The 18530-nt window shown below is 36.3% G+C and overlaps 2 protein-coding genes across 3 annotated transcripts; both read right to left on the bottom strand.

Annotated features, from left to right (window-relative positions):
* Positions 1–185: 185 nt before the first annotated feature.
* On the bottom strand, positions 186–3689 carry LOC100245392 (uncharacterized). Of its 2 annotated transcripts, none has more exons than XM_010659638.3 (4): positions 3568–3689; positions 1594–1669; positions 652–765; positions 186–550 (listed from the first exon to the last, which is right to left on the bottom strand). In XM_010659638.3, the coding sequence occupies exons 1-4, from the start codon at positions 3651–3653 to the stop codon at positions 455–457; spliced, it is 372 nt and encodes a 123-aa protein (XP_010657940.1). In that variant the 5' UTR covers positions 3654–3689; the 3' UTR covers positions 186–454. The 2 variants fall into 2 exon arrangements, with proteins under 2 accessions (XP_010657940.1, XP_002265456.3); XM_002265420.5 differs by having other exon boundaries at positions 661–765.
* Positions 3690–5719: 2030 nt separating this feature from the next.
* On the bottom strand, positions 5720–18320 carry LOC100250520 (protein FAR1-RELATED SEQUENCE 11). The gene is made up of 5 exons (XM_010659641.3): positions 18065–18320; positions 17402–17509; positions 15919–16937; positions 14805–15248; positions 5720–6754 (listed from the first exon to the last, which is right to left on the bottom strand). Exons 3-5 carry the CDS (start codon positions 16894–16896, stop codon positions 6140–6142), a joined length of 2037 nt encoding a protein of 678 aa, XP_010657943.1. The 5' UTR covers positions 16897–16937; positions 17402–17509; positions 18065–18320; the 3' UTR covers positions 5720–6139.
* Positions 18321–18530: the final 210 nt, after the last annotated feature.

The raw sequence follows: 18530 nt of genomic DNA, 5'->3' as shown, positions 1-18530 counted from the left end.
GTTGAAGAGGAAACTGAGAGAATCCTTCAGAAAACCTGAATCGGTTTCCCAAGAAAATGACAATCTAATTGAGGATGATCAAAGATGGGATGCTTGAGGCAGCCAAAACCCCGAAAATTAAATACATAAGAGCAGTAAATTTGACTTGAAGCATGCAATGGTTAGTTGAAGGGAATACTGCAATATCAAAATATAACTTTGTTTCCTTTCAAAGCATCATTCTATATGGATCTGTTTGGTTAACAAATTATTACTACAGCGAACTTAATGAAAATGGATCAACACAATTAAGAGATGGCAGTATGAAATGTTGGAGATTTTGACATATCCCCTCGTCTATGAATGTGCCATGTAATATTTTACGGGCAAGGCTGGAAACAAATCTTTGAATCACAAAAAGGGGGGTTTAGGGTTTTCAACTCCAACTTCATAGTTAAGCTTGCATGAAGTTCTCTTAATTGCCTCCCTCAGCGGTTTCCTTCCTGTAAGCTTGTAGTGTTTCCCTCAGTTTCCTGCTCTTCTCTAAGTTTTTCTTCCGCTTCACAACTTTCTGCGGCAGAATAGAAAAAGAAAAAGAAAAATTAAAAAATAAAACTTACAGCAAAATCCTATATAAGATGCTCATCAGAAAGAGGCATGAAAGAAATATACTGAGCTCACTTCTTGCCTGAAACAGCGGTCAAGTTTTATCTTGAGTTCTGTACATTCACCAAAGAATTTTCCAACAGGATGGTCTGAATGACATTTTTGGAACGCCTTAATAATCTGCACCCACCAAAAAAAAAGGAAAAAGAAAAATCAATTATAAAATAATTATTCTGTTTCTATTTTCGGTTACTTGATTTGGAGAAAAGAACACTTCCAGAGAGGAAGAAATTATCATTGAGACAGTTAAATGAAAGGAAAGAAACATCGTGTTTGAAGCACCAAAAAAAAAAAAGTTCCATATGGAAATCATGTCGCCACTGCAAACCCTATATTCAGCTCTGAATCCAACTAGTTGGGGTTGGCTTGGGCCCTATTTCACTAGTTTGCCACATTCATGCCAAATATATTTTTAATAAAAACAGGTCTTCAGAAGTTGAGTTCACAAGGTTTTACAATAGCTATCAGCATAGCTTAATCCCCCTTCCACTAGGCTTCTGACTGGCTGTATAAAGAGATAAAAACTCTTTAATTCATTTAAAGATTTTATTTGGGCTATTTTTGGTTATCGGAAAGTATTAAGGAAAGAGAAAAAAAAAAAAAAAAATCTCATGCATGGATTAACATGGAAAATACAACAAAAATAAAATATAATTAAAATCAATTAAAAACTTATACATTTTCAAATTATTTTATTTTTGTATAGAGAGGAAAAATAAATGAAATGAGTTTGAAAAAATATGTAAAAATAATTTAACTTTAAATCCTTTTTTTTTCCTTCATTTTTTTCTTTCTTCTATTTTCTTTCCCTTACATTTTCCTTCAAATTCTCCAAGAACCCAACATAAGGTTAACAAATTTGTAGAATGGTTTTCCCAATGTCATGAGCAGGAATGGTAAGACAAGCATTTTGTGCACTCAGGAGAAAAATAGGGGAGATATACTCACTTCTGCACACATTGGGTGCTTGTATATGGTTAAAGGCGGATGCATTTTCCCCCAGAACAATTCAAGCGGTGCTACACTGCAACACATAATAGAAATCACATTTTTCACGCTCAACTGATAACATCAAATGGTTAAAAAAATAACTAGAAAAGGAACAATAAGCACATGAAATCTGATATATAAAATATTGTATGGAAGCTCCAACTATTCGGTCTTAAAAGGCCATAAGATGAAAAAAAAGGATCCATGAGAAAAAGGAAAAACTAAAGTAGTTCAAAGTTCAAAGGTCAAGTTGATTGCCGAGATGAACCAAAGCACCATATTTTGTCATTTCAACCTTTCCTAAAGTGCGAAAAATTTCAACTTTACACATGGCTAAAGTTGTTTCCAATGATCTATGAACATGAATTTCTAATAGTAAATGGTAAGAAAACACAAATAAAAAATGCAGTCAAGTAATCTAAATTATAGGTATCAACTGAGAATTCCACATGGCATTCCTATTATCATACATGTGAAAACACACATGCACCTAATATGGAGCAAAGAATTACAATTCAAAATCCTTTTCTTCTATTAGTAAGAAGAATATACTAAATGCATTAGAAGCAAACCTTAGTTCACAGCGTGTGTATGAGAACAACCTATAGAAATAAAGGAAGGAAAACAATGGCTATAAACAATGCCTTCAGCTAATAACAACCTCCCAGTGAAATCTGAAAGGGCAAGTTTCCTTTCCCTAAGTAATCCCAAAATCACAAGAGTAAAGACTGTAAAAAATGGGCTTCTGATCTCAACCCTCAAAAGCTCCAAAAGCCCTTCATAGAGATGGTTCCATCTCGTTGAGTATTCATTTTAGTATCTGAAATATAAAACACATGAACTAGGATCCATACTTAATATTCAGACTTCACTATCCTAACTCCAAAAAAAATTCAAATTTCAAAAGATTTTTCTCATTTTCATCTTCTTTGTGACAACTAGAATTCCATGCCAGCAAGTCAGAGAGCTCATCCGGGAAAAATGCTGCACCTGAGAAAGCCCACAAAAACTGGGCCACTTGAGAAGAATGTGGTTGCCATCTCCTCAATCCGAGAGCAGCAACAACACCAATTAACCACAATCTACTCCAATCCTAAATCATCAAATCCATGTGTGTTTAAATATTCAACCTTTTCCAATCAAGTCACCTTCCATATTCCAGAACAATTCCTACCTTTTCACTAGCATTCGACTTTTTTTATTGATAATTAGTAGGTTCAATTAACAGGAAACCAATGCCCACAAAATCAAAATTCAATAATTTAGCTTAAAAAGGTTGAACTTTAATTTCATTGTGGAAAAAAATGAAGAAAAAGAAGCAGCAGCTGCCAAGAAATCAAAGATAACTTGATTATACCAAATACTGCAAGAAATCAAAATACCCACAATCCAACAACGCCTGCTCCCCGCCCGCGCGCCACACACACCCCCCCTCCCCCCCACTGATTTGAATGTAGCATACATGTATGATGATGATGAGGACATTGTGTTTTACAGTAACTACAGGACAAACAATAAGCCTAAGAAAATAATTTAGCTTAACTGGGTTGAATTTTTCAGTAATTGGAAACAAAAACAACAGGAAAAAGCCCATTAAATAAAAAAAAAAATCCAATCATACATAGCAAGAAATCCCAAAGAAAAAAAAAAATCGTTCAAAACCCATAACCCACATATCATATTACCAAAAAAAAAAACATAAATATGAAAAATTGGAGAAGCCCCACAAAACCCAGGATGAAAATGAAACCAAAAAAACAAATAGAATATTAAAGAATCAAAATTGTGAATGCAGCACAGATGTACTGTAATGACGATGGCCTTGTGTTTTACAGCTACTACAGTATCATGACACTCTTAATTCGCCAAAAAATAAAAATTAAAAAATTAAAAAACAATTTGAGGGAAGAGAAGAGAGGAGACGACAGAAACCTTAAGGTGGCTGGAAGCGGGGAGAGGAGAGGAAGCTCAGAGTCGGAGAGGATGGAGCTACGATACAACGAATCATTCAATATCATGATGGAGTCGGGTTGGGTTGGTCTGGGCTGGGCTGGCTGTTTGGGCTTGATGAGGCCCGGTCCATGGGTGGATAACACTGAATGGGTTCTGATTGCCTACGGTCAACTCCAGTTCATTAATGTATAGTGTCATTCGTGATTTTGCCACGTCAGTGTGAGTGCCAAAACAAAATTTTTAATTCAAAAAAAATAATATTTTTTACAAGATATTTTAAATTATTTATTTTTAAGAGTGTTTTAAGTAATAATTGAAATTATGAAAAATATATTTTATAAAATTTTCCCTTTTTGCATTGTAAATAAGTGTCTTTACATGATATCCATCGTGAAAATAAGTCAAAAAATTAATTTTTTATATTTGAATTCTAAAACAAAATTTTGTTTGTTTTTAAAAACATGCACTAAATTTAATTATGATCATTGAAAATTCAAATCCAAATTTGATAAAATACCAAGGGAGAATTATCTTTTGGGGGTAGATAGGCCCCCAAATTAACAAAAGGTTCATATAACTCTTCAAATTGAGTTGAAGGATATGAAATAGTAACGGACAAATATACCCTTTAAGAACACATATAAAATATTTTATAAAATTAAGTTAAATAATTTTTTTCAATAATTTTTTTTTTCAAAAATATTAAATTAAATAAAAGTAGTTTTCAAAAATATTAAATTAAATTAAAGTATTTAAAAAAATATTAAATTAAATATTAAATTAAATAAAATTATTTTTAAAAAATATTAAATTAAATAAATTTATTTTTTAAAAATATTAAATTAAATAAAAGTATTTTAAAAAATATTAAATTACATAAAAGTATTTTTAAAAAATATTAAATTAAATAAAAACTATTAAATTAAATAAAAGTATTTTTCAAAAATATTAATTTTTTTTCTCAAAATTAACAAAGAGCATTTTTGGAAATACTAAACGATGATATCCTTCAACTCAATTTTCATATTTTCATTGAGTCTTGGGCTCAATTTGAAGAGTTACATGAACCTTTTGTTAATTTGGGGATCCATCTACCCCAAAAAAATAATTCTCTCAAATACCAATCCAATGCCCTAAAATTTTTCCCCCTTTTTTGAATTAAGTAATTTAGTACATTAAAAGTCAAAAACAAGAAACCATAACATTGTTTGAAATGTAGCCCAACTTTTCATATTCCATTGTAGAATATACTAATATCATATGATTGAAGTTTATGTTTGAAAATTCTATTTAAAAAAAAAATTATTAAAAAAATAAAGATGATCATAATTTTTTAGATGATTTAATTAGGTAAAAATGTGTTTTCCTCCTTACATTTGATAAAAAATGGGTATCTTTATTCCTCCGATGTGTAAATAAGTCATCTCAATTCACGTTGATGGGTTATGTTTGTATCATGTCAATACCTAGATATTCTATTCAACAGATCAACATAAACCGGACATAACTTGACATAAATAATATAAACTCAAATACTACATAATTATAAAAAAAAAGTAACACATCATGTAACTCGTTTAAAACTTAGATCCACCGTTTAATAATCAAAATGACTTATATCTTATATAATTTTATAGGATTTATATTTCAACCAAATATATTTATGACTTAATTTTCTATTTATTTATAAGCAAATTTAAAATGAATCAAATATGAGTTAAATAGTTTAAAATTATAATTAGATTAATCAACATAATTCTTAAATGGGTCAATTTCAATCAAATTTGTGTTATACAAATTGACCAGAAAACTATATATTTACTAAACAGGTTATCCACGTCCACCTGAATTTGACATAAACCTAATTATATTCAATTCAAACCCAAGAAAAATATGTTGGTTTTGAGTCGTATTAAACTTTGTTACCCCTAATTGAAAGCTCTGTATAAAACATTTCTCAAAATTCTTATCACAAACAAGGTCTTAGAAAAGAGCTTTTGCCTTTGAAAAAGTGACTTCAAACAAGCCCTAAACTACCTCAATTGAAGGATGTGGTCTTCTCTCATGAACCTAGCTTATCTTGGAAACCTGAAAAATTGGACTGGGAAACTTGTTTCAGAGTTGGAACAAATGAGGAACAAGTAGAATGAGATTGAATCTGCAAATGACTCCAAGGTAAAGTAACTTCTCATGACCAGTACAGTTGGGCATACACAATGCAAAAAATTTCTCTTCTTTTTTCTCTTTCAACAAACAGATATTTGTACATATCAGACACATGGGAGTCTCTGGGAAGAGCAGGGATATAAAACCATGTCTGAGAAAGACAACACCTTGTATTGGTTTGATTGCATGTGAGCCTACAAAAAAAGTGTCATACAAAGAACTTCAGGCCCCAGGGCAGCTTCCCAACCCTGTAAAAGCAGACATTCTCCCAAATCTTGCTATACAGAATCGACCCAAGTTCCTTCCATGACCGGTTGTTCATGGGTTTCTCTCTGCTTCCCATGAGTTTTTTACTATGTTAAAGTGTTTAAGGTATCGACTCAAATCAAAGATTCCTATGGATGGGAATGTCTCTTGTACCTTGTATTGAAACTGGCTGCTCTCTTATCCGGGACAGAAGGATGGAAACTTGCTCGGTTGCAGTGTCCAGTCTCTCCTTGGACTTGGCTGATTCGGTTACAAGAGTTGATACCATGCTCTGCAATAACTGGACTTTTTCTGCATGGTCACTTGGGATAGTCTGAAAGAGCTTTGTGGATGATGTACTAATGCGCCGCCAGCGGACAGGAAGATACCTCTCTGGTATTTGGAAGCAATTTCCTGTTGAGAGAACTCGAAGGGCATGCCTGCATAGGATTCCAGAGAAGTCAAACTGATGGCAGCTGCAACTTATGATGCCTTCCCTTGGAACCCAATACACTTTCCGACCTCCCTCTAGTTTGGTATGGTGTCTCACAAGAAAACCATCTTCCATGGGAAACGAAGCATAGTGGGTAGCATAAACAATTTGATCTTGGAGCTTAGTAAAGGCGTAAGGTGTGAGGATTGTGGCAGCATGGGATTCCATTGGCGCCCCTGTCTTCAGGCAAAGGTTTTGGAGATTCTGTTGCATTGTTTGTTGCTCTCCAGCCTGATCTTTGAAATCTACAGCAACAGCTACCTGTTTACCCACAGCTATTTCAGTAACAAGGAAAGATTTCCAACCAAACAATCCAAAGACAATAGACCAACTATTAAGCAAAATGACACAAATTGGATACCATCAACCAATCCAGAACTCCATGAAGGAAGGAGATTGCTCCCGTTTCAGACACCAAAAAAGGGAAGAAAAAAAAAAAAACCGAGTTTCAAACATAAACTAGACAACAGACAACATGCTTGCTTCTGTAATTCCAATCTTCCAGTTTTTTTCTATTCACTTTTCTACTTTTTGAGGACTTGTTTGAATCTCAACAAATAGAAAGGAACTGAAAAGTGACAGGAAAATTGAAGGGAGGAACATGTTAAGAAGAAAAGAACACGATGTTTTATTTTGTTGGTTGTCCAAGGAAAAAAGCAATGAAAGAAAAATAAATTACTAGGGTATCATTTGGATACACTCCTTATTTTTCATTTTGAAAAATAGAAAATAGTAGTAATATAAAATTAAGGAGCACTAACACAATTTTAAAATTTGACTTAGTAAAAAAAAAATTTGATAGGAAACAACAATGAATTATATTGAAAAAGGATTTAAGAAGTACAAAAGAAGGATGAGGAATCCTCCCACAAAAGAGATCTAAACATAATGAATACCAAAAGCAAAAAGCTATTTGGTAATTACACAAAGCTAACTTTCCTTACTAGTCCACACCCTTGGAGCTACACACCGCTAGCCAATCTAGTTAAACCACATTAAGGAGAATGCCCTTAAAAAATGTGGTGCAAGAAGCCAAAAAAGAAGCAAGGAAGTGAATGGTATCCCATAGAACCTCTGAATTCCTTGCCTTATCCTCAAATATTCTAACATTTCTTTCTCACCACACAACCCAAATCAAAGCAACACATATAGTTTACCACAATACTAGGTCTCTCTTGGATTTTCCAAAACCCTTATAATTGATGGTCATCATGTCAAAAATGCTCCTCAAGGGGACCCAATTCATCTTGGCTATTCGGAATAATCTATGCCACAACCCTATTATCAAGGGACAATGTAAGAAGAGATGATCTGCCGATTCTCCATGCTTCATACACAACTTACAGATGTTAGGATTGAGAGCTTTGTAGGGCCTTCTCAAATGTAGCAAGCCATTAGTATTTACCCTCTTGTATGTCACTAACCAAACAAAGGACTTAACCTTAAAAGGGACTTGAGATTTCCAAACAAAATTAGTAAGGAAAGTTGGAGATGAATAAAAAAGGTGGGACAAGGTTAGAAAGAAAGATTTGATTGTAAATAACCTTGAAGAAGATAAACACCAAGATCTCGCATTTGAAACTGATGGGGTTAAGTGCAAACAGGCAAGAGAAGACATGAGTCTTTCTAATTCTTCTATCTCAAAATTTTTAATGGCTTAATTTTTTTATATAGTTTTTAAAAATCATTATCGGTTAAAGATAAGCCTCTAAGAGTTTCTATATTTTAAATAAGATTTACTAATATTTTTTGTTTTTAAAAATAGAAAACAAAAATATGTATCCAAATGAGACCTAACAGAACTTGGTCCCCTTATTTAGTTGTTGGAAGAAAAATAAAAGAAAAAGAAAATAGACAAAAAAAAAAGGTGGACTCAAACATTGTAGGAATAGGGATGTGGGAGGTTCATTTGCCATCGTCAACTACCTTTTAATTTTTAAAGATAGTAAGTTAATATTAATTATCACAAACAATAGGAATTTAGCACATCAAAGATCAATAATACTAGCTCGTCAATACGATAATAAAAAAAATTAAATTACCATATTACTCTTTTATGGTCTGGTACCGGCCATGGCCGAGGCGGATACTAATTGATTTCTCTGTTTGCACAACTCCATACTTTACCTAAAAGAAAATATTGAAGTCTCTAGCATATTCCTCTTTTATAATTATGTACTAATTGATTTCTCTATTTGCATAAGGTCATATTTTTCCTTTACCTAAAATAAAATATTGAAACCTACATAATCGGTTTAGACCAGGGTTCAAAATCTCGGTCGAGAACGGTATGACTCAGCCGAGTTGTATCCACCTCGGCCATGGTAGACCGATACCCAAGTCAAAATTGGTGGGGAAAATAAAAAATAAGGAAAGTTCAAAGCCGATTTTCATTTTCATCCTTCAAACCTAAGCTTTTGCATCCTCGTAGGGGTATTTTTCATCGAAGTTATGCCTTCAAACTTCAAAATGATGTGAGAAGTTGTCATTGAGTTGAGAGTAGTTTTTAGAGTAATGGAGACATGAACAGAGAAATAGGTATTGTGAAGAAATATTGTAAACAGTTGTTTGAGAGTTGAATGGGTACTGTGGATAGAAGATGAATAGGGTATTTTGTAAAAATAGGTATGTAGGTTGTTGTAGAGAAATGATAGATGAAATAGGTATTTTGGATTTGTTGCAAAGAAACAAGAGAGAGAGAGAGAGAGAAGAGGGGGGAGGGGTTTGATGGAGAACTTCTATTTTAAAATTTTGGGATTATCTAAAATTTGGGGATTTGGGATTATCTAAAATCATTATAAATATTTAAATTTATATAAAATATAAATATTAATACAAAAATTCTATTAATTTATTTATTTTTAACTTATTTATTTAAATGAAAATAAAATTAATAAAAAAATCTTTTTTTTTTATAATGGTTTTATTTAGAATATATTGGATAGGAAAATTGATATTTATATTTTGAAAGGTGTTTCATGATTATTTTTTAAAATTTTCAAAATATTGAATTTAAACAATATATTTTATATATATAAAAATTACTAGTTTTATCTAATATTTAGTATGGGTGATAAATAAAAAAGTTTTAAATTTATTTTAATATGCTTCTATCCCTATATGAATAATGTTCTCTTTGTATATTTATTAATTTTTTTTAGTCTATGTGATTGTATTTATTTTTGTAATATATTTAACAATTCTATTAAAAATTTTGGAGTTCCTAATGTAACATATTTTGTGTATCGTCCAATGCCGATCCGAGATATTGAGACCAATATGCCTCGAGACCCTCCGAATCAATGAGTAATACCGCGACTTTGAACCATGGTCTAGACCAATTGATAAATGAAGGTTGGAATGCTGGGGATGGAAAAGATAGAGAAGAGAGGGATTGTTGGAAATCACCTAAGTGATGGTAGTGGCCAGACCAAAACATTTGGAGGTTGGCAGAATGATGGTGATAACCTGTTGGAAGCTACAGATGATCACATTTTGAAGTGTTGCAAGACAGGGGAGAGGAAGGTCTCTTTAGTCCAGAGACCCCAACAAATCTTCCCCCTCTCTTAACCTTCCCCACCCTTTTTAAGAATAAGGAAAGAGAATTAGAACTTTCCTCCCCTCCTTTGTATTTCCTTTACCTACACTTTTCTGTACCAAACAAAGAAAAGAGGTTCTCCTTACAATTTTTTCCTCTTGGTAAGGGGATTCCAAGATCCTATTGGTAACCTAATGAACCTGAAGATGTAGGTATTAGAGAAAACCTAAATCTTTCTATACTTGGAGATCTATGGCAGTGATTGACCTAGGAAATAGAAATCCGAACCTACTCAAAACCATAATCCAATTTGGAATCCATGTATGCATTAAGGCTGTTGAGAGAGAGAGAAAGAAGAAAAACCTTAATTCTCATTCATGTAATCTCAACTTACAATTGAGAGATATATATATACAAGGCTAGGAGTCCTAACTACCATACATGTGACCTATATTAACAAGGAAAGATAATATACTATAAATACATTATATTCAACACTCCCCCTCAAGCCGGAGCATATACGTCATATGCACCAAGCTTGTTACAAATATATTTAATCCTAGGACCTCTGAGAGATTTAGTGAAGATGTCTGCTAGTTGATCATTTGAATTAACAAAACTTGTAGCAACACATCCTGATGCGATCTTCTCTCTAATGAAATGACAGTCAACTTCAATATGTTTGGTCCTTTCATGAAAGACTGGATTGGATGCAATATGTAATGCGGCCTGGTTATCACAGATGAGTTTCATCTGTTCATCCTTTCCAAATCTCAACTCCCGAAGGAGATGTCTCAACCATATGAGTTCACATGTTGCCAAAGCCATAGCTCGATACTCGGCTTCAGCGCTAGATCTGGCCACTACATCTTGTTTCTTACTCTTCCAAGATATTAGATTACCTCCAATAAAAACACAGTACCCTGAAGTGGAACGTCTATCTGTGGGTGAGCCAGCCCAATCTGCATCTGTGTAACCAACAACCTGAGTATGACCTCTGTTCTCGTACAATACACCTTGGCCTGGTGTACTTTTGATATATCGAAGAATGCGGATTACGGCATCCTAATGGCTATCACATGGTGACTGTAGGAATTGACTAACAACACTCACAGGAAAAGAAATGTCTGGACGAGTAATGGTGAGATAGTTCAATTTACCTACGAGCCGTCGATATCTCCCGGGGTCTCCTAAAGGCTCCCCCTGTCCTGGTACAAGTTTGACATTCGGATCCATAGGTGTGTCTACCGGTTTACAGTCTAACATACCGGTTTCTTCCAGGATGTCTAAAGCATACTTCCTTTGGGAAAGGACCACACCAGAACTGGATTGAGCTATCTCAATTCCCAAGAAATACTTGAGTTTCCCCAAGTCTTTGGTCTGAAAGTGGGTAAAAAGATGTTGCTTTAGTTTCTGAATACCATCCTGATCACTGCCTGTAATGACGATGTCGTCCACATAAACAACCAGATAAATACACTGCCCCAAGGAGTTATGATGATAGAAAACTGAATGGTCTGCTGTACTGCGAAGCATGCCAAACTCTTGAACAACAGAACTAAAACGGCTAAACCATGCTCGAGGAGATTGTTTCAAGCCATATAGAGAACGGCGTAACCTGCACACTAAACCAGACTCCCCCTGAGCAACAAAACCAGGAGGTTGCTCCATATAAACTTCCTCGGCAAGATCACCATGAAGGAAGACATTTTTAATATCCAACTGATAAAGAGGCCAAGAACACATAGCAGCCATGGAGAGAAGCAAGCGGACAGAAGCAATCTTGGCAACAGGGGAGAATGTGTCACCATAATCAGAACCATAAACCTGAGTATAGCCTTTAGCAACTAAGCGGGCCTTAAGGCGATCAACCTGACCATCAGGACCAACCTTAACTGCATAAACCCAACGACAACCAACTGTAGATTTACCAGAGGGTAAAACAACAAGATCCCAAGTGCCATTAGAGTGCAGAGCAGCCATTTCATCCACCATTGCCTGTCGCCAGCCTGGATGGGAAAGAGCTTCATGGGTGCTCTTTGGAAGAGAAACAGAGGATATAACAGAAACAAAAGCAGAATAGGGTGAAGATAATCGATGATAACTCAAAAAATTGTAAATAGGATGAGGATTACGAGTAGAGCGAGTACCTTTCCGAACAGCAATGGGTAAGTCATTAGGAGAAGGCAGAGCCGGGGCAGGTGAAGCCGAAGGGATAGGAAGTGAGTCAGCAGGTGCCTCAGCAAAAGGGAGAGGAGCAACGACAGGAGGGCGACGATGATAAACCTGAAGTGGTCGAGGAGGCATAGCATCAGGTGGGGAGACAATGGGAATGGGCAAGACTTCAGAAACAGGAAGAGACTCGGAAGTGGTGGAAAAGAATGGTGAGTCCTCAAAGAAGGTGACATCAGCGGAGATAAAGTATCGATGAGTCTCAAAGGAATAACAACGATAACCCTTCTGAAGTCTGGAATATCCCAAGAAGAGGCACTTCATGGCTTTGGCGGAAAGCTTGTCCTGTCCAGGAGTGAGAATATGAACAAAGCAAGTACAACCAAAGACACGAGGAGGAAGGAAATAAAGTAGTTGGTCAGGGAAGAGAAGGGAGTGAGGAATCTGATCGTGTAAGACAGAGGAGGGCATGCGATTAATCAAATAACAAGCGGTAAGAACAGCGTCCCCCCAAAAACGAAAAGGAACATTACTATGGAGGAGGATAGTACGAGTTGTCTCAACAAGATGTCGATTCTTGCGTTCAGCTACCCCATTTTGTTGAGGAGTATGAGCACAAGAAGACTGATGAAGAATCCCATGATGAGACATAAACGAAGTAAATGGGGCTGAAAAATATTCCCTGGCATTGTCACTGCGTAACACACGAATAGAAATATTGAACTGGGTTTGGATTTCAGCATAAAATTTCTAGAAAATAGAGAATAACTCAGCTCGATTTTTCATTAAAAATAACCAAGTACATCGAGAATAGTCATCAATGAAAGTGACAAAATACTGAAATCCTAAAGTAGATGCAGTCCGACAAGGACCCCAAACATCAGTGTGGACAAGCTCAAAAGGAGACTTTGCCCGATTATTCAAACGCTTTGGGAACGAGACACGAGTATGTTTCCCAAGCTGACATGACTCACACGGAAGCGACGACAAAGTGGAAAAACGAGGGACCATCTTTTGGAACTTGGAGAGACTAGGATGACCCAGACGATTGTGAATGAGGAGAGGGGCATCAGTGGAAATGCAAACTGCAGCAGATGAATCCGAGGTGAGGTGATAGAGGCCTTGAGACTCACGTCCTATGCCAATCGTCTTCCCCGTACTCCGGTCCTGCAAGGTCACAAATTTATCAGAAAAGGTAATAGAGCAATTAAGAGTACGAGTGAGTTTGCTGATGGAAATAAGATTAAAAGGACATTCAGGAGTATAAAGAACAGAAGTGAGAGGTAGAGAAGGCAGAGGAAGGGTCAAACCAATACCTTTAGCCACAGTTTGAGAACCATTAGCTAAGGTAACAGTAGGTAAAGCAGAGGTAGTAGTAATAGAGGAGAAAAGATCCTTATTACCAGATAGGTGATCAGAAGCTCCAGAATCTAGAATCCAGGGTCCAAGAGAAGATGTGTGGGTAAGGCAGGCAGAGGCATTACCAGGCTGGGCAACAGAGGCAATAGAAGCCTGAGATGCAGAGGAGCTCGGAGGCTGAGGCAGCGGAGAATCAGAGGACTGGGCCATATCCACTTATCTGGAGAATGAAGTATGTTTGGATCGAAGAGAGCCCTAATACGGCTTCAGATTGCGGCGTGGCACCACCAACAAAGGGAGACGGCCTCAGATCGCAGCGTGGTACCACCAGAAAGGTAGAAGAACACTTCCCAAGGCCCGTGCAGGGATTGGGGTGGAGAAAAAGTAGCCGGAGCTTCGCCGGAAAGACTGTTTCGAGGGCCGACGGAGACAAAAATCCCCAAAAGAGGTACGTGCAGGGCTCGGATGGGAAAACCAAGGAGGTAGGGAGGCTGGTCGGCGTCAGGCGAAGCTGGAGGAGGAGGCGCGTCGCCGGAAAATACCTCACGCGCCCTCACGCGCCGGCGCGTGAGATGCAGCCGCCGACCGGAAAATGGCGCGTGGCCGGCGCGTGGATGCTCTTTTGGTGCCGGTGCCTTCACAAAAGTTGGAGATCTCCTCCAGGCGCTCCTTCTGGTATGGTCGGTGTCGGAAAAATAGGTCGCGCGGGAAAGTTCGCCGGAAAGTTCGCCGGAAAATTTCGCCGGCGGTGAGTGGTTTCTAACGACGTTCCGACTGACCGGAAAGTATTGGGAGATGGGGAAGGTGACCGGAATGAAACACGGTCACCGGAAGGTTTCCCGGAGTTGATGACACGGGAAACAGGAAAGAATTAGGTTTTCTTCCCTGGCTCTGATACCATGTTGAGAGAGAGAGAAAGAAGAAAAACCTTAATTCTCATTCATGTAATCTCAACTTACAATTGAGAGATATATATATACAAGGCTAGGAGTCCTAACTACCATACATGTGACCTATATTAACAAGGAAAGATAATATACTATAAATACATTATATTCAACAAAGGCCAATACTACAATGATCACATCCCAAAATCTTCAATTCAATTAAACCAAAATGAAAGAATTAAGTCTTGTTTGCAAAATTCTGTGTACAATTATGACATTTATATATATAACACAAACAAATGACAGCAACAATTAATTTAATTGAACATAGTAGCAATAGCAAGAGAGAACATACTTGTTCTACAAAGTGTGCAAGCCGGGTTTGTGCACTCAAAAACCGTTGAATGAAAGCATTAATTGACTTTGATTGGCCAGTTGTGGTCATTCCCGCAAAGAAATGGGTTCTCAAGTATGGCAACGCCCAAAGTGACCGTAAGGCAAACAAATTGGCCACATGCCGGTTAGTGTGTAATCCAAACAAATTGACCATGTCCCTCCATCCTAGTTCAAAATCTTCAACAGACTCCAGATTATACAGTCGATAGAACTCAGCCTTCCACTCATTGTATCGTTCACCCAAAACAGCATTAAACCAGGATGGAAATTTTGCCACAATCAGCCAAATGCAAAGTGCATGTTTAGTAGTAGGCATTTCCATGGCTATGGCATCTTTGAGACACATATTTTGGTCAGTTAATATCGTTTGTGGAGCCTTCCCATTCATGAACCCCAAGAATGCCTTTCATATTTGTAATACAGAACACAGATGATATAAAATTAGTATTAGTAAAGCTCTTTGAGAGGAAATATATGTGCATTTGTATGGGCAGAGGGTTCATTATCAAGAATAAAGCAATTCCTCTACAGTCCAACAAGAATGACAAGAAAGAACAAACCAAAAGAACGTAACACATAACTGAAAGTGCTCATCTGCAACAAGAAAATGCAATCTACATCATTCATGGGAAATTTAATTTCATATGAAGTGGATAGAACAACCTATCAAAAAAAATATGAAGTGGATAAAACAAACATGGTGGATAGTTGTTCTGTGCCAACATGGCCAATTTTATACGGTTCTTCAATTTGGAACTCAGAGGATATAAACTTCCCAGCAGATCATGAGGCTCCCAGCTTTAATATCAACTAACTAGTGGACATGGCCTAACACATGACTAATCCAATCATTTCTAACCATCAACTGCATGAACTGTCTCGTGACTGCTAGCCTATTAATCATAGCTATCAAAATTGAAACTTACATTTCCTTCCCAACCCCACCCTACTTCTTTAGTTTTTGGCCAGCCCAAAAGTGGTATTAAGTGGATCAGGAAAAAAGGAAGGTGACCAGATGTGAAATATTAAGTGATAAGCTGATTCAGGAAAATATTTTATCTTCACTCCATTACCTTCAATGCCCATGAGAAAGATCTCAAATTTTCCTCTCGTAGAAGCACACAGCCAAAAAAGCAAGGCATACCATAGTTGTTTATTCCAACCCATATCCCAAGCGGCATGTCAAAAGCAGTCAAGCGATGTGTTGTATCAAACACCACTGCATCACCAAAGACATCATATGACTGGATTGATGAAGCATATGACCAAGTAATATTCTCTAACCTGTTGCTTGGATCTAGTGTGAACTCGAATTTGAAGTTTGGATCCTTATCCTTGATGTTTCTGCACATTCTTAACAAGTCGATGCTCTCATCCTCCGGATCCAGTTTCCTGAATGACTGAAGCAGATTCCTCACATCCTTCTCAGTAAATGGCAAATATCCAGGCTCCACACACTTCTCAAGCTCCATGAGCCTCATCATTTGCTGTACTGAAATTCCCGTTTTGGCAAACATTAAAATCCGACTCTTATCTGCATCTGATATGGTGCGATACGCAGGAAGGAAACGAACTTGGTTTGGTTCTAGGAGTTCATGATTGTGATGGTTTGCAAAGCCTGTGACACGCCATTCTGGTGCTCCTAATTCTGTTGTCTTGCTTATCCTCAAGTAAGCTTGACATCCACACCGTGAGGATTTCCTATTTCTTTGAGGTTTACTTTCATTTGAGGTCTTGATAGGTGTGTTGCCTGCACGATGACAGACAAAGTAGCGTCTCGTGAGTCCTTTGCCAACACCATCTTTTCCTTCTGTGCGGTGACGCCGGATTGAGAAGCCGCATCTTTTGGCAAATTCACTATAAAATTCGTAAGCTGCATCATGAGTAACAAATCTTTGGCCAATATATGGGATTGCATCAGTTGTGGTTTCTAGCGAAAGCCTCGTTTCATCAGGTGATTCCTCTGTGCTGCTCGTATCATCCAAAGACAAAGATCTTTGATCTGAAGGGTCATCGTAAACAACTAGCATCGGCCCAGCCTCTTCAGACATTCTATTATTCTCAGTAACCCTCACAAGGGCAAACTAAGATCCTGCACATGATAGTTTATCCAAAAAAAAAAAAAAAAACCCACTTAAGTGGCTCAAGTCCAACAGAGACAATCAAATTCAAATGATAACAAACCAATAAGAATACACATCGTCTAACGTTTTTTAGTCAGCTGACAAGAATATGTTATAATAATTCAAAACAACGGTGATGCTATAGTTATTAAGGTGCAAAATAGACCGACAAACTACTTGTTAAAAAATAATATTGCAACTCTGGAACATACACTGATGCAATTAACAGAAGTTAACAGCTAGCATCTGTCGTATGTCACCCCAAAAATATTTAAATTCAAGCACAGAATCATAACAAAAATTTACTTTTAGATAGATTAAAAGACAAACTCCAAAATTTTTTACCAGCAATTAGATATTATGATTCTATTTTTATTTTATTTTTGATAAGATAGATATTATGATTCTATGATCTAAGTTATCTAAAACACACCTTCAGTGTTGACCAGTGAAAGCTTGAATTGTCTGGTCAATTGAGAAGAGAAAAGGGTGAAAGGCCTTGCTACAAAGTATTGCATCTGACCATGGATATCACACACATCTGCATATAAATGAGAGAAATCGATCAAAATTGAGCTCAGTTTCATCACACAATTCCATTTTACTGAATCCCAAACAACAATATTCACATTTTCAAAACCATTTCCCACATTTTCCCCCTAACCAAACGTACCATTCCCTACCCTCCCCCAAAATCAAAATGGAACCCTCCCCTGATTTTAAAACCGAAAACCCAAATAAAAAATTCTTAATTCACACCAAAATTCAACCCAATTCAAGCTCCACCAACTCCCACCTTCATCACTAATGCATTGAACATCAAATTCACCATAAATTATAGAAAAGTCAGCTAAAATTACATTAAATTTCTAACACATTTCCAAAAAAGGTTAAAATCTAAAATTACTCACAGAAAATTATACAAATAGCTGAATTGAATCATATAATTTCTTCATATCTACCAAAAAAAAAACAAACAAACAAAAAAATATAAAACTACAAATGAATAAATATTTACAAATTTATATATGTATGTCTATATGAAATTTTAGAGAGAGAAAGATTTAGAGAGAGAGAGAGAGAGAGAGAGGGATACCATTGATGGAGCAGTGGAGAGGGATGAAAGGAGCAAAAGGTGGTGAGCAGAAAAATTTTGTCTGGTGATGAACCCTAATTTGCGCTGGGAGGTGATAGGACCATTTTATATCCTGCGCACGCTCTTATCCGGCGCCGTTTCTGTTTCCAAACAGGTCCTTGCCCCACTTCAGGGTTTTCTTATTTGTGTGTCCAAACATGCTCTTTCTTCCTACAATGACTTCGTCCGTCGTACGGTTTTATTTTTAAAAATAAAATTTTCTTCTTTTTTTTTTCCAAGAAAAAATGATTCTGTTTCCGGTGATGATCATCGATGAAATGGGTATTGATGAATTTAAAATTCAAGGTTTTTTTTTTTTTTTTATGTACGTATGTAATTGAAAAATCTTTTTGGAAGTGTGTATCTGAAAAGTAGAAGAAATTCTTTTTCAAAACTATTTTTAAAAATAATTTTTATTTTTTAAATA

This window comes from Vitis vinifera, chromosome 12 (genome assembly GCF_030704535.1).
Source record: "Vitis vinifera cultivar Pinot Noir 40024 chromosome 12, ASM3070453v1".
In the NCBI taxonomy this organism is placed as follows: domain Eukaryota; kingdom Viridiplantae; phylum Streptophyta; class Magnoliopsida; order Vitales; family Vitaceae; genus Vitis; species Vitis vinifera.
This window is presented reverse-complemented; position numbering and strand designations above follow the sequence as displayed.

Coding starts and splice junctions, on each gene's coding strand:
- LOC100250520 (XM_010659641.3), bottom strand. CDS start 16,896: ATGTCTGAAGAGGCTGGGCCGATGCTAGTTGTTTACGATGACCCTTCA. Junction 15,249..15,918: donor CTTTCTCATGGGCATTGAAG/GTAATGGAGTGA, acceptor CAAATATGAAAG/GCATTCTTGGGGTTCATGAA. Junction 6,755..14,804: donor TTGCACACTTTGTAGAACAA/GTATGTTCTCTC, acceptor GTGGGTAAACAG/GTAGCTGTTGCTGTAGATTT.
- LOC100245392 (XM_010659638.3), bottom strand. CDS start 3,653: ATGATATTGAATGATTCGTTGTATCGTAGCTCCATCCTCTCCGACTCT. Junction 1,670..3,567: donor CCGCTTCCAGCCACCTTAAG/GTTTCTGTCGTC, acceptor TATGTGTTGCAG/TGTAGCACCGCTTGAATTGT. Junction 766..1,593: donor AGCACCCAATGTGTGCAGAA/GTGAGTATATCT, acceptor TGGTGGGTGCAG/ATTATTAAGGCGTTCCAAAA.